At 59.2% G+C, this 15,157-nt stretch overlaps 5 protein-coding genes across 5 annotated transcripts; all 5 read right to left on the reverse strand.

The window, feature by feature from the left end:
• Positions 1–493: 493 nt before the first annotated feature.
• LSCM1_03875 (uncharacterized protein) lies at positions 494–1,966 on the reverse strand (the record flags this gene model as incomplete). Its single annotated transcript, XM_067321408.1, has 1 exon — positions 494–1,966. The coding sequence occupies one exon, from the start codon at positions 1,964–1,966 to the stop codon at positions 494–496; it is 1,473 nt and encodes a 490-aa protein (XP_067176776.1).
• Positions 1,967–4,592: 2,626 nt separating this feature from the next.
• LSCM1_03876 (uncharacterized protein) lies at positions 4,593–6,461 on the reverse strand (the record flags this gene model as incomplete). Its single annotated transcript, XM_067321409.1, has 1 exon — positions 4,593–6,461. The coding sequence occupies one exon, from the start codon at positions 6,459–6,461 to the stop codon at positions 4,593–4,595; it is 1,869 nt and encodes a 622-aa protein (XP_067176777.1).
• A 1,655-nt stretch (positions 6,462–8,116) lies between these two features.
• Positions 8,117–8,767, reverse strand: LSCM1_03877 (uncharacterized protein; the record flags this gene model as incomplete). Its single annotated transcript, XM_067321410.1, has 1 exon — positions 8,117–8,767. One exon carries the CDS (start codon positions 8,765–8,767, stop codon positions 8,117–8,119), a length of 651 nt encoding a protein of 216 aa, XP_067176778.1.
• A 1,725-nt stretch (positions 8,768–10,492) lies between these two features.
• LSCM1_03878 (uncharacterized protein) lies at positions 10,493–11,833 on the reverse strand (the record flags this gene model as incomplete). The annotated part of the gene is made up of 1 exon (XM_067321411.1): positions 10,493–11,833. The coding sequence occupies one exon, from the start codon at positions 11,831–11,833 to the stop codon at positions 10,493–10,495; it is 1,341 nt and encodes a 446-aa protein (XP_067176779.1).
• A 2,051-nt stretch (positions 11,834–13,884) lies between these two features.
• On the reverse strand, positions 13,885–14,565 carry LSCM1_03879 (uncharacterized protein; the record flags this gene model as incomplete). The annotated part of the gene is made up of 1 exon (XM_067321412.1): positions 13,885–14,565. One exon carries the CDS (start codon positions 14,563–14,565, stop codon positions 13,885–13,887), a length of 681 nt encoding a protein of 226 aa, XP_067176780.1.
• Positions 14,566–15,157: the final 592 nt, after the last annotated feature.

Below are 15,157 nucleotides of genomic sequence, written 5' to 3' on the forward strand. Positions count from 1 at the left end.
GACCTCAAGAGCAGAGGAGGCCGAAGCCGGAAGGGCACCGCGGCCTACTCCTTGGAGAGAGCGCACAGCAACACCAAATGGTATTTCGACGGCAAACCCTCCGAAAAAGAGCGCAGGCCTCCACCGGCCGCGGCTGGGGAGGGGGGAGGGGAGAGGGGAGGGCGGAAACCTCTCGGCACGTGGAGCGTGACCGGTGTCCGGTGCGTGCCAAGTAGAGTAGGGGAGGCGAGGCAGACAAGATGAGCGGCCTCGTGGCAAAGCGTTGCTCTTTTCGGGAAGAGAAGAGGCGGCAGACGGGGTGCCTGCGTGCACATATGCAGATGTGGGCACAACAGCATGAACGAAGAAGTGGCGATCGGCACGGCACAAGAGCGATAAGGAAGAAGGCGGACACATGCACCATGGGGGGAGAGGGGGAAGACGGAGGGAAGAGGAAAAGAACGCCGCCACGCGGGAGGACCCTATCGCCGGGTAAACAAAGGCACGCCCGCGGTTAGCGCATGCGTTTAGGCGGTGTGCTGACCCTCTCGTAGTGAGACACCATCCCCTTGTGAGATCGCAGGTAAGCGTCCAGGGTGCAATACGGCAGAGCATCGCGCGCCGCACCCCAGCGACGGTAAAAGAAGTCCCGTGGCATGTCGACGGCGCCCAAGTGTCGCTCGTACTGCTGCATGTACTCGACGCGAAAACCCCAGTACCACAGGGTGTAACCGCACCGCTGCAGCGCCTCGCCGATGAGCTTCGTCAGGAAAGTGCCCACACTATCTTTTGACTGCCGAAGCGTGTACATGGTGTAGTCGTGGTACGCACGCCCTACGGAAATACCACAGCACCCCGCCAACACCTCCCCTGTTGCCTTCTCTACCAGCTCAATGCACAGAAGTCGTACGTTGTGCGGCTTGTCGTTCTGTGCGGCCTCTGAGGCTGCCGTGTCCGTGCTGAGCGATGTACTCGTGCCGCTGCACTGACCCATCAGGTAGATGAAAGCGTCGCTAAGCCAGGTGCTCCCTGTGCGCTGTCGGTGATAGGAGCTTGCCCGCTGCAGGCTTGCCGTGACACCCGCCGTGTCGCTTTGAACAACTACCGCATACGCGCCGGAGCGGATGATGCGCCGGACCTTGCTTTGGCGGCGCCACGGATACAAGCACGTCAGGGCATCACTACATGTTGCAGGCGCTGAGGCCCCTCCGTCGTGCCCGGAGGTCGACGCTGTCGCGGGCGCAGCGGGAGGTTCCGGTGCAAGGTCAAGCGTGTAGCGCGTGTGGCCGTTGGGCAGCACGAAGAAGGTGAAGACGCTGTGCGGTCCTATCCGAAGAGACTCGGGCAGTGAGAAAAGTCCGTGGTACCACATCTCCTGTATGAACGGGAGTGCCGTGGTCGGCTCCAGAGGATCTGGGGGTACATAGAACATGAACTCCCCCACGCCCTGGGCAAGGATGCAGCGCGCGAATTCGGGATGGAAGACAAGAGAACCGCGGTCAAGAACATGCGGCGAGACCGAGCACAGATTTAGTGGCAAGTGCCAGGCCTCCGTTTGCACCCTCAGTTTCGCTGTCTCGGTGCTCGCGCTGTCGCCCCCGTCCGTCGGCCAGCTCAGCGTCGCCGCGTACACGGAGGATGGATGCAGACACCACACAGTCGCAATGTGCTGCACCTCCCGCACCACCCCCGCCTTCGCACACGGGCATACCATCACCTCCCCGAAGATCCTTTCTAGGGCTACGCGAGAGGTCGCTGTAGACGCGACTGGCAGTTGCGCCGGCACAAGTGCGTCGTGCTCGCCAGACTCTTCGCCGTCGTCGCCGGCACGCACAGAGGTCAGTCTCTTCACCTCGAACGGATGCGCCGCGACGAACGAGACCCAATTCAGTCCACAGCCCAGAAGAGTCGGGGGCGTTGTCGTCTTCGTCGGTGCAGCTTCGACCGTTTCCACAGTTTGGGCGCTTGCGAGGGTCTTCGGGGGCATTTATCTCGAGCGGCGCCGAGGATGGGACTGCTGCTTCTCTCGTGAAGACGCGCCGCGTCTGAACGCCTTACTCAGTCTAGTATATATATATGTTTGCTCCTATGCTCTGTGCGCACCCTCTTATCCGATATGCTTTCACGCGGCAGGAGGGCGAACGCTATCGCGCTCTTGTCGCCCCCTTCACTGGCGCCCAGCGAGGGCAGCCACGACACTTTACCAGGAGCTGCCGCTCTTCTTTCCCTTTGACCTCTGCTACTTCCACGGTACGCGCCGCCGCCGCCGCCGCCTCCTCCTCCTCCTCAGTGTTGGTCCTCCACTTCCGAGACTCGCACCGCCTGTGATGCCTCAAATGGAGCCCTGCCGTGTGCCTTACAAACCCGCAGGCCGGCGAGCCGATATTTCGCACGCACAAGATAGCGAAGGGTGGAGAAAAAAGAGGAGCTGAGAGCGTCTGCACAATGCCTTCTTTTCGTGCCGGAAGGGGGGAGTGAGGGGGGGTCACCCAGCGTGTGTCACACCGGCGCACTATTTGTACCGCCTTTTCAGCGTTTTTCGACAGGGGAAAGGCACAGGCACGCGTGGCTGCTGCGTCGCTCCGAGACCTCGTTCATCGCTAGTGTTTGGTCTCGAAAGGGAAACGGGAGCGCTACGGTTGTGTGGGGCGTGCAACCACGCACCAGACAAATACATACGTATACGAGGTAATGGAGGCACAGAGAGAGAGGGATGGAAGAGGCGAACCGCAACATGCGTACACCTTTGTGCGGTAAAAGGCGGTGTGGTCGGCCAAGCAAGTCCAAGACAAAAAAAACGAAGCCTCGGAGTGGCGGGCGACTACATATTTTTTGCAATGCCCTTGGTGGCCTAGTAGCGCTACAAGCACAGCAACCGGTGTCATCATCGGCATGCGTACGTGAGTTGTTACGGATCCGTCCAACTTTTCATCTTGTGTCGATGGGCGCTTCATGTAGCGATGCGCATGGAGTTGACACCCGAACGGTCATGTTTGATGCGACGACGACCGTTTCAACTGTCGTGTTTTCCTCTGTCATTCTATCACCGTGCGTAAAGAGCACCCACCCGCACGAGCGCTCCCTCCTGCACTTCACGGCTGCGTGACCGGAGGGAGGGAAACCAAAAAAGGAGGAGAGAGCGAGATGGGAGGTGCTCCTAAAGGTATACCTCAGAAGAGGCTACTGTACCTCAGAGAGAAGAAAAAAATGCTGTTGTCACAGTTGCGCGCACAGACGGCGCTGATACCCATCGAAGGCCGTCAACTATTCGCAAGCTTTTCATTCCCGTCCCCCTCACCAAAGAAGTGGCGTGCCCACTCGATGCCGCAGAGAGAAGTGCCACCGTGCACTCAAGAGGGCATGCAGGCGCGTGAGCATCTGTGAATGCCAAATTATATATATATATATTCATTGAAGGTGCTCCACCCTCACAGAAACATTCTTCAACACCCTAGCGACATTTCCTGTAGTCTCTTGGCGACAAAAAAAAAGCGGTGGTGCGAGGGCCCGCGCGTGCTCTCACGCAAAATCATCAGATGAGCACGCCATGCTGTGAAGATCGGATAGACAGCTTGCGCACGCGAGAGTGAAAAAAGCACAGGAAGAGGAGAAAAAAAAGGAGGGGGCAGCCCTTCACCTGGTGGCGACCGAGCGGAACAGTACATGGTAAAGAGCGACGCGAGCACACAGAAAGCAAATAAGGGAAACAAAAAAAGAGGAGCGATTCAAGAGGGCACGGGAGGGAGGGGGAAGAAAGGCCGCGAATGCCTTCCAGTTGGCGGCGTCGGACACGAGGCGACGGGGGGAAAGAAAAAGCACACGACGCGTAGGTGCACACGCACACATTCTCTCTCTCGAGAGAGACCCTCCGAGGCAGAGAAAATGAGGAGGACGGCGCACACAGACTTATCTGGCAAACATCTTATCAATAATAAAAAAGGAGAGAGATGAAAGGCCCGAACGGCGCCTGTCAAAGAAAGGAGGGCGGCATGAGGCAAGAGAAGACAGAAGAAGCGGAGGTGACGGGCGGCGAGGAGGTGCGGTGCATGTGTGTGCGAGTGGTAGAAAGAGGGGGCGAGTAGGGGGAGTGGCAGGGCACACCTCCACACACACGCGCACACCATGCGAGAGGGCGAGGAGAAGGGAGAGAGGGCAGAACAGGAGCGAAACAAAAACAGGCGACGACCGAAGAAAAGCTAATGGCCGCGAGTAAAAAAAATAGGTGGACGACAAAGAAAGAACGAAGCGTTTTGGGAGGGAGGGGAGGGGAAGAAAGCGGTTCGCCGTTCCCACGGAGGAGAGCCAATGAGACGGGAAACTGAAGCGGGTGCGCATGAGAAAGTGAAGAATCTTTCGGGCAAAGTGGAGTGCGTTTGTGCTGTATACACCTGATGACGAAGAGAAGCCGTTACCGTCAGCCATCCTCACACATGTGCCTACGACACGAAGCGCAGAGCCCCACCCAGTTCGCCCTCCTCCCTCTTCCGGAGTGCTTCTGTCTCTTCTTGTCCAGAAGGCAGAACTTGTGTTCCTCAAGTGCTACTCTAGAATACCACGCTCAGCATGCTCCTTACGGACGCGCCCAGACCACAGCACCAACACGCACCCCCTTGTTACGAGAGACCTACGACCTTTCCCGTGTCGCAGTCGATGTCGATGTTGTAGTAAGCCGGTCGAGTCGGCAGACCAGGCATCGTAGAAATCTCGCCCAAGAGAGGAAACACAAACTTTGCGCCGCAGCTGACGCGAACGTCGCGGACGGGGACAATGAAGCCGGTCGGCGCCCCGCGAAGCTCGGGGTCGTGCGAGAAGCTGTACTGAGTCTTCGCCATACACACGGGAAAGCTGCCGTAGCCCATCCTCTCGAAGTCTGCCAGCTTCTCCTCCGTGTCGTTGAGGTACTCCACACCGGCGGCGCCGTAAATCTCGCGGCACACCGTCTCGATCTTTTCCTTGAGCGACGCGCTGTCCCGGTAAATCAGCTGGAAGTTGGACGGCATTGTCTCCGTAACGCGGATGAGGGCCTGAGCAAGGTCGACGGCCCCTGCGCCACCCTTGGACCAGTGGGACGTGACCACCACATCCGCCGCGCCGCCCTCCTGCATCGCCAGCTCCCTCACCAGCGCCAGCTCTGCATCCGTGTCGGTGCTGAACTGGTTCAACGCCACCACCACCGGTACCCCAAACTTTCCGATATTCTGAATGTGCCGTATAAGGTTGCTCATGCCGGCGCGCAGGGCATCCGTGTTCTCCTTGGCAGCATCCTTCGGCTCCACACCACCGTGGAACTTCAGTGCGCGCACCGTCGCCACGAGCACCGCCGCATCCGGCTTCAGCCCGCTTGTGCGGCACTTGATGTTGAAAAACTTCTCACAGCCCATGTCCGCTCCGAAGCCCGCCTCCGTTAGTACAAAGCCGCCCTCACCAGCCAGCTTGAGAGCAATGCGATCGGCGATGACGCTGCTGTTTCCGTGCGCAATGTTGCCAAAGGGGCCTGCATGCACCAGAACAGGAGTCCCCTCCAGCGTCTGCATCAGCGTCGGCTCCACAGCATCCTTCATCAGCACGGTCATGGCTCCAGCGCAGCCCACATCCTCAGCCGTCACCGGCGTCCCGGCTTTACTTTTGGCCACCTGAATCGCGCCCAGGCGCCGACGCATATCAGCCAAATCGTCCACGAGCGCCAGGATGGCCATCACCTCCGACGCGACTGAGATGTCGAATCCAGTGCGCCGGCTGATGCCCTTTTCCGCCTTGCCCAATCCGATCTCAATGTCTCGCAGGAGGCGGTCGTTGACGTCGGTGACGCGGCGCCAGGAAATGGTGTCAGGGTCGACGTTCAGCCGCGCAAAGCGGACACGCTCTTCCTCTGTCAGCTCCCCGGGATCCGTCTTGTGGATGCCGAGCTTGTCGAGCCGCTTCTGCATAATTGGCGTAATGGTCTTTAGCTCAGACGTGAGGCGGCGGTAAAGCGCGGCATCATTCTGCGTCCGCTCGTGGAAGATGCGGGTGTCGAGTGCGGCCGCAAGGAGGTTGTTCGCTGCGGTGATAGCATGTATATCGCCGGTGCCGTGCAGGTTGAAGTCCTCCATCGGAATCACCTGGCTGTAGCCGCCTCCCGCCGCACCGCCCTTGATGCCGAAGGTCGGCCCTTGAGACGGCTGGCGAATACACGCAAAGCACGGCCGAAGAAGATGAGCACCGAGAGCCTGGGCGAGGCCGATCGTCGTGGTGCTCTTCCCTTCCCCCATGGGGGTTGGGTTCATCCCTGCCACCACGACATACTTGCCATTCGGGCTGTTCTCCAGCCGCTTCAAGACGCTTAGCTTCACTTTTGCGCGGGTGCTGCCATAAGGATTCAGCTCGGAGAGAAGGATGCCGGCGGCTTCGGCGATGCGCGCGATCGGCTGAGCCTCAAGACTCTGGGCAATGTCGATGTCGGCCGGCACCGGCCACACGCAGTTCAGCTTCCGGGCGGACATGAGAAGTGTATGAGAAGAGTAAAAAACGGTTGATTTTTTCGCGCGAAATGGGCCAAACCCGTTGGTGCACCTCAACACATCGAAGAGGAAACAAAAAGGGAGAAGGGCGATGGAGACAGAGCGCGCTCGATCACTCGCACTCGATGGACGCGGTTGCGTAGTCAAAAGTAACGGTGCACCTGAGAGAGTGTTTAAGTATCGATGTCGATAGGAGGGAGGAGGTGAGGGGGACGTATTGTCACTTCGCTTTTTCAGGTCTTGTTTTAGGTGTACGCGTGTACGTGTGTGTGTGTGGCGTTGGCGATGTGGTCTTCCCCTTTTCGTTCCTGTTGGAAAAAGCACACAGAGAAGAAATTTGCCAAGCCTCCTTACGCCCTGCCTGTGCGCGAGTATCCGGTCGAGTGATGGGGAGAGGTGGGGGGGGCAGCAGTCACGAGGGCATCACGAATAGGTGCGTATGTTCACATTGGATGCAAAGAGGGGAGCAGCAAGTCGGGCATGATGGGGCGGGGGAGAGAAAGGAAAAGAGGGGCGTCAGTAGAACAGGCGAGGTAAGTGACGGAAGGAAGCGGCTGGTGCCGCTGCGCGATGAAAAGCCGTGACTGTACGCTCGTCCTCACATTGACGTCTCAGCATCGTACAGCGTATACGGAGTAGAGAGGTGGTGGTAGGGCGGATTCGCCTCTGCAGCCCACAGAAGTGGGAAGTTCGGTCACTGGAGTGCGCCGTAATGATGGGCTAGTGCTGGCTGCGGACCCAATGAACCAAAGGACACCTGCTGCAGACAGCCAGCACGCGCTCCATCGCCGCCTCCACCCCATCGACTCCCCCTCTTCCACCCCAATTTCCGCATGTCTCCCCATGCAGTGCAACACTCCTCTCACACACGAAGGCTTCGGCATTCTTTTGGAGAAGGCATGTGAACGGGAAATGAGCGAGGCGCGAACGGGACGAAATGCGTTCGGAGGGAGGTGCGCAAGGTGGTCACCTCGCTACAACTCAGCAGGCGTCTGCCTTTCTATGAATACATGTGCGCGTATGCACGTCTGGCCCGAGCGTGTCGGCAAATTGGGCACGCCTCCGCTTCCATTTTGTTTTTGTTCGTTCTTTCTTTCTTGGCTTTAGTATCGACCTATTTTCCGTCAGCTTTTGCCTTTTCCCTTCCACGCGCGATTTCGCTGCGTGGCGCGTTTGGGCGGCACGTTTAGTGTGTGTGTGTTGCGGTGCGGGTTAGAGTGAAGGTAGGAGGGGATGAGGATACGAGAGCGCGCCGCGTTGTGTGGCTCGGCACTGCTTTGCCTTGGTTTCTTGACACACTTTGCCTGGCTCCAGAGGCGTGGCTGTATACTGAGAAAGGCAACTGTCCCGCTCGCAGCGCTACGGGGTAGAGTGGGGAGGAAGAGACGCTGAAGGCTCGGAGAGGGGCGATATGTTCTCTTCCCGCCCTTTCAGCGAAGTCGTGCCCATGTGCCGCTCTAGGAGTGGAGGAAGAGGCGGTTGTGTAACGGGTAGAGATAGCGGCGTTACTCACAGCCTACAACGCCGCTCGAGAAGACACATTTTGGCGAGCTTGCCTACACATGAACAAAACGCGCGCACACCCGAACGCAAGGGCTGAAGCGAGTCCGTGCTGCTCAGCACGGCACTAAGCAGCGCTAATAGCCTCCGCGGCCGCGACCGCGACCGCGTCCGCCTCCACGGCCTAAGCTGTACGGGTTGAAGCCCTGGCTCATCATGCCAGCCATCATAGCTAGCGCCGCCATCTGCTGCTGCATTGGGTTGCCCGACCCTCTACCACGCGGCAGGTACACACCGCCGCGCGGCATGCCGCGTTGGAACGCGGGAATGTTGTCCCGCTTCATTGCCACTCTCAGTGGCTTCCCATGCAGAGACTGCCCATCCTTGAGGATAGCCGCGTGCGCCTGCCCTTCAGTTTCAAACTCGACGTAAGCAGTCCCCTTCGGGTTTCCCTGGCGGTCCTTCAGCACCGTGACGCGCGTGATGGCGCCGCAGGAAGAGAAAAAGACGCGCAAATCTGCGTCCGTGGTTCTCAAGTCAAGCTCGCCCACAAAGATGGAGGTGTTCGGCTTGGCCTGTCCGCTGCTCGCTGCAGCAGCAGCGGCCGTCTTGCGCGTGCCCTCGTCCTTGGCGGCCGACTCCTGTAGTGTCTTGAGCTGCATTTCTTCCTGCAAGCTGTCTACCTGCCGCTTCATCTCCTCCAGCTCCGCCTCAGCGTCCATATCGACGTTGAACTGGTCCTCCGAAGAGATCATCTCGCTCCTTTGGTCGCCCTGGTTGCTAGACATGATGGTCGATTCACACTGTGGGTAACACACAGCTGTTGAGACCGTTGTGTGTGACCGTGCCGTTGAAGAGCGGCGCGGACACAAACACACCGAAAAAGAGAAAAGTGCGCACACGGGCGTCTGATGCGGAAAGATATGAATGAATGGCGAGAAAAGAGGAGAGAGAGGTAAGATGGGGCGGCAGAAAATGAGATGAACAGGGCCCGACAAGAGTGGGCACTGAGTGGGCTGCACTTGGGAAGGCGAAGGAGCGCCTAAACAACGAAGAAAAGGAGAGAAGCTCCTTTGAAGTGAATGCGCACAGGGCGTGCGCGCTCACTCGGGAGGCACACGAGAGGATTGTATGAAGTTCGGCAGTAGAGTGAGCATGATGGGAAGGGGGAGGGGGCAGAAGCGAAGAAGACGAAGGGGAGAATGGGTGGGGGGTGGGGACAGTCGAGTAGCACTAAAAGCGATAGCGACGAGGCAGGGCAGCCCGCACGGCTTTTTTTTTGCTTTCTTCCTCGTCATTGTTGCAGGTTGAACTGGAGAAGAAGAAGCCCGGGCGTGAAAACAGGCCATATGGAAGTACGCTCCTCGGCACACAAAGTATGGGCACAGAGGCGCATCGCATATCGGGCCGTCTTGTGCGCACGGCGTCGAACGTGCTGGGCGCTGGTCAGCATCAAAATGCACCTTTCTTCACCTTCTGGGGAGACTCGAGATCGCTGTTCGCACAAGTGTGTGTGTGTGTGCGCGCGTTGACTCCTCTGAGAAAACAACTGGAAAGAGGTTCCTTACATACCGCGAGCACTTCTGTTTCATCTCGAAAGTATCGATCGAGCGAAGCGGCGCCTCTTTGACCTTACAGGCGAACAAAAAAAAACGAACAGCGAGCGACGAGAAAATCGCAGAGAGAGGACTGAGGCGCCGGATTCAGTCAGCAAGCAGCAGAGTACATCATGCCCATTAAACTAAGAAAGAAGGGGGTTGACAGGGGGAAAGCGCGTGGGCGAAAAAAAGCTATAGAACATGTAACAGTAGGCAACGAAGTGGTGTACCTTTTTCTTTCAAGGACCACTAGCGTCAATGTGTGCTCGGCGTACGAGGAGAAGGATGGAGAGGGGGAGAGGGAGGAGGCCCCGACTGTACATGCACTCCATCCATCAGGGAGAAGCGAAGGCGCAACGTTCGAGCAACCGCGAAAAAAAAACGCCGACTAACGCGGAGTCAATGACGACAAGTGGAGTGGGGGGAGGGGGGCGGCGGCTGAAGTCCAAGAGGACGAGAGGAGCGGAGAAGCCATCATGAAACACTTAGCGGGGAGAGAGCGAGCAGAAGCGAAGCCGCAGGGCGGGGGGAGGGTGAAGTCAGAGGTGCGCAGCGCTCCTCCTCTATCGCAGTGCAGAAGAAACCATACGAGTAAAAACAAGGAAAAAAGGGACGATGTGCCTTTTGTGAGACGGTGCCATCTGCTCCCTGCCCTCACGTGCCCGGGCCGCTTTCTCCTCCGCTGGCCTCCTCCCACCCGTCCCCCACCCCACCCCGCCGTTTGGGTGCCACAACGTCAGGGACACCCGAGCCGTGCCACCTCGAAGCCGAGGGCGGCGTGTTGAAGTGTGTCAGGCACTGCATACATTTGCGTTGCTGCAGACGAGCCAGGAACGTCTCTGAAAGTTAGACGAAGAGGTGAGAGCAGCACTCACAAACGGGAAATTGGAGCCGCCGAGGTGGAAGGCCCTTTCGCTACTGCTTCTGGTACATGGACTGCAGCTGTGTGATGAGGTGGTCATCCATGATGCGACGCTCCCAGTACTCCTCCTCGAGAAAGCGGCCCATCTTCTTCTGCTGCTGCGCACACAGCTGGCGCTGCGTGCCAGCCTCAGCCCTCTCACAGTCCCAATCGGCCCAACAGCTGCTGTCGCCGTAGGTCGCTTCGGCAACCACTCTGCACGCTGCAGCCACCCTGTGCTTGTGTGGCAAGCGCTTCCTCTTGCTCGCCGTGCGGCGGTCCAACTTGCGGGAAGCTTTGGCTGCATTCGCAGACCGGCTGCTTTGCGATACGGCCAGGTTCTCCTCGCTGCGCGTCGCCGTCGCTGCCTTGTCCGACGCTTCAGCATGCGCCGAAGTGTTGCTTGGCACACTTTCGGTGGAGCGCACCACCTCCGCGCGGCGCCACTCCATGTCCTCCTTCAAGGCGGGCACCGACAGCTGAGGCAGGGCAGGAAACGGTCTGGTTCGCTGCTGCCGTCCATACTCATGCGCGTAGTCGCTCTTCAGCCCCTGCGGGGGCACCTCACTCGCGGGAATCAGCTCTGCGTCGTGGAGTCGCTCGTGGTAGTCGATGAGGAACATTTCCTCATACAGGCGCAGTGGGCGTGTGTGCCGCGGCAGGTGGCCCTGCATCTGTTGATCGGCTACGCGCAGCAGGCGCAGCCGCGCTGTGTTGATATTCGTTGGGGGCTTCCCTGGTAAGACGCGCGCGTGCGTGGTGATCAGTTTCTGCCGGTCTGAGAGTCGCTCAAAGCGTTCGTAGTCCTTCAAGCGTGCACGCAGCACCGGCCCGTACAGCAGGAAGTCGCGGAACGTCAAAGACGACTTGCCCCGGCAGTTCTCAGAGATGAAATCAGCCCCTTCTCGAAGAGACAAGCCGCAAGGTGTGAAGGTGGCCAGCAGCTCGTGCAAATCCTCTACAGTCACAGCGTCTTTGTTCTTGGAAATGATGCGAAAGAGACGTCGGCACTCGTGCAAGGCGGCGCTTTCTCCCACACCACGTTGCACCTCGCGTTGCACGTCGGTGAAGTCTGTTCGCTTAAACATGTCCCACAGAACGCGCCGGAAGGGGTTGTGATCCACGTGGCTGACCAGGTCCTTTATGGGGACCCCGGTGGGGTGCATCGCCAGTGAGGATGCCTTGGCCGGCACGGCTGCCTCATGGGTGTCTGTCTGCACCGACCGCGACGTGAAGGGAGTGGTGAGCACGTTGGTGACTTTAGTGCGAGGCGGCATGCTAGAGCCGCCACTAAGCCGCTCGTACTTGCTCTTGGAGGCGACAGCGATGGGCACGAGCACCTCATGCTGCACCATACCCGGGCGGCTCACTGGCGCGGTGCCCCTCGCCCGCCCCGTTGAATGCTTGCGTGTTTTATGTTGCCCCATCAAGGGGACTCGAGGAGGGCACGGTGACGACGGCGAGGAGGACGGACTCTCTTTGGAGCCCTTGGCGTGGTCCTTGGTGGGTGACGCGAGTGGGATGCGGCATTCGTTTTTCTCTTCTGCCTGCTGCGGGGTCGCTGCGCCGCTGTGAGGCATTGCCGGTGCCTGCGTCGGGTCCGAGGAGCGGTGCGGGGCCACTGGCGTCTTGGATGAGGCGATCTCAGTCACCGACTCGCCAGCGGAGGGCGTAGGGGCGTCGATGAAAGGGCTCGCCGATGCTTTGGCATCGCCGCTGTTGCAGGGGCGACACTCCTCCGAGCCCCTGTCAGCGACTTGCTGTGCAACCTCGCCGCATGTCTCCCCAGCCTCCCCGTAGTCCGGGCCTCCCTGCTCCTCGGCATGCCGAGGCTGTGGTAGAAGGGCCAGGAGTGCCTCCGCCGCGATGGCCGTTGACGCTGCGGGATCTGAAGTGGCCGCGCACGCCTTCCCCTCCGTACACTGGGCGTGCCTGGCCGACGCCTTCTCCACCTCGCCGCTGCTGCCGGCGAAATTCCATGCGTCTCCACCCCCCTTCAGACCTCGGGTTGGCGTACGGTTTCTGGCTGAGGCGTTCAAAAGCACATTCAAGCTCGACGCCTTGGGGTTGGCGTTGCTGTGGTCAGCTGGGTTAGTGAGCTGCGGCTGCCGACGCTCCGTCGCGCGGCCTGCGGCGTGGCGAGAGTGCGAATCAAGCGATTTCAACATCGAATCCAAAACAGGTCACGAGTTCCACCGTCCTCCGAACGTGCATGCATATGCACGCACATGTAAATAAAAATGTGAATATATATATAGTGTATTTATATATATGTGTGTGTATATGTATGTGTAGTACACGCACGTTCCCCTCGTAAAGCGCGCTCGAGAGCCCCTTCCCTGGCGATCCCCGCTGGCAGCACGGAGCGCATCGTGCGGAAAGAAAAAGTGTAGAAGGGTCGAGCAAGCAAGGACAAAAGGTGAGAGGTGGGGTGATGTATACGTAGACGCATATATGCTGATAAAGTGAGAAGCGAGAGAGCCACGAAACGGCTTCGCCAGAAGAGCATCGCGAAAAAGAGGCCACACATTGGCCCGTGAAACTTCCTCAGCTCTCGACGAAAAGCTGCCACCCCCTCCGATTCTAGATGGGCAAGGCTGCGCAGCTTTCACTATTCTAGGTGGGCGCGTTCTCTGCCGCACCGCACACAAGTTCGCTCGACCCCCAGCCTATGTGCCAGCAGGCCCCATCGCCCCGTGCACAGAAGCAGCCGTGCACACACGCGTCTTGCAGCAGCGCACCGACTCGGCCATCGGAGGCACGGCCCCCACCTCATACCCTACGCACCTCCCGCCCCACAGGTCGCCTCACAGTCGCTCCCCGTTGCCCTGGTTGCCACCGACGCGTATCCCCTCCCTCCTCGCGATGACTCAGGCTCCCTCTACACACACACACACCAGAAAACGAGGGGCGAGTGCAGCGTGAGCTCCATTACTCTGTGCGCGCCCATCCACTAAAGAAATTGCAGATCGTCAACGTCTAAGGAGCAGAAAGCATCAGAAAGGGGCACGGCAATGCCATGTCACGTCATGCGTACGTTCCCGTTTTGGTGCTTGCCACGAACCGTGTCTGAAAGCGACGACCCACTGAGCCGCGCTCCAGCAGAGGTGTGTCGAGCCGCTTTCTGCTTATGGCTCTCTGCTTTATCGGGTGCGTGCGCCCACTCGGAATGCTCGTACGTGTCTGCTGTTTTCCTTCCGTTTTCTGTTGTTGTTGCGGCTGCTCATTGCGTGTTTCTCGCTTCGCAACAACGCTCACGCGGGCACTGCTCGACGCAAGCGCGTCGTCTCACCCAGAAACATGTGGCAGGCCCTCTCTTCCTCTCTTGAGACCACGACAGCAACATCCGTCTCCCGACAGATGCAGAAAAATGCCTTCAAGCGTGACGTGCGGGAAGTCAGCTTTGCTAGTCCGTTTTGGAGTGAAAGGTGGCCATGCTCGGCGGCAGTGGCGCGCTCGTGCGGCGCAGCGTAAACGACCACAGGAGAAAAGTTCCGATTGCGCCGCCGAGGAGCAAAATGAGCTGCCCCCACTTCATCATGCCAGGTAGCGGCGGGGGAACGGCGCTGCTGTCGATGCGGCGGAAGTCCGAGACGAAGAGCTCGAGGTCGCTCATGGAGCGGATCTGCTCCGCTGGGTATGGATACATGCGGCGCGCACTTAGGACCACGAGCTTCGCTGACGAATTTGTCACCTCGAACCGCTTACACAAGGAAGGGCTCTCGTCGCATAGAACGTAGGCAGGAACTACCTGGTAGGTGCGCAGCACCTCAGTCGAGAGCCGTACAAAGGAGTCGAAGCTGACAATCCCGCTCACCGCTTCCGGGGATCGACGGTCAGTCGTGGCACCATCGCTACCTGGCACAAACAGGATCAGCCAATTGCCGCTCGTCATGGCACCAGAGGCCTGGGTGTCATGCTCAAAGTTTTCCTCGGTAAGCTTCCTGGCGGGGCCATCCGCTTTCAGTTTGTCCAGCACAACATCGATGGGTCCCGCCTGCGCGTCAGCCATGGAAACCGCGAGAAGTGCGCTGAGCGTCGCGGCAGCCACCGCTGCCCAAACGCAACAATCTCGAAAATGGCGCATTCACCCTTTTTTTTGGGGGGGCGTTGCCGGTGCGTAAAAGGGCGCGCAGTGGGGACAGGTGTGTGTGTGGGGGGAGCGATCGCTACGCCGGCCAGTTGGGCGGTGTTGCCTATGTGTGCAAAGGTTGCCCGTTGCAGCATGCTAAGCGCCGGGAAAACGGGCCCGTGTGCGATGCGCACACAGAGGCTTGTGAGAGAAAAGGAGAGACAATACAGCAGAGAGAGAGCAAAGAACGGCGCAAGCGCAGTGGTGAGGGAAGGGGGCAGAAATGCCGTCGGCAGGCCGATGCTGTCGCTGCACAGGCACAGAGACGCCCGCCCCTCGCCATCGAAGGCACGTGCCTCCTTGAGCGTAGGGGATGAAAAGGCGGCAGCTCTGGTAAAGCCGAGGGGGAAACCTCAGCTTTTTCTTCCTTATCAGACTACCGGCCGTCTTCAAGTCGCCGTACGTGGGCGAGCGCGGAGCTTAATGGGTGACAAAGTAGAGAGAGAGGTCCCCACCTTGTGAACGTGCTGTTCTACGATGCTGCGAGTGGATTCAGCTACGGCATCATCAAGCTCCGCCCAGCGGCCAAGGTTGCCAGCTGTGCAAG

This window comes from Leishmania martiniquensis, chromosome 30, assembly GCF_017916325.1.
Source record: "Leishmania martiniquensis isolate LSCM1 chromosome 30, whole genome shotgun sequence".
In the NCBI taxonomy this organism is placed as follows: Eukaryota; Euglenozoa; class Kinetoplastea; order Trypanosomatida; family Trypanosomatidae; genus Leishmania; species Leishmania martiniquensis.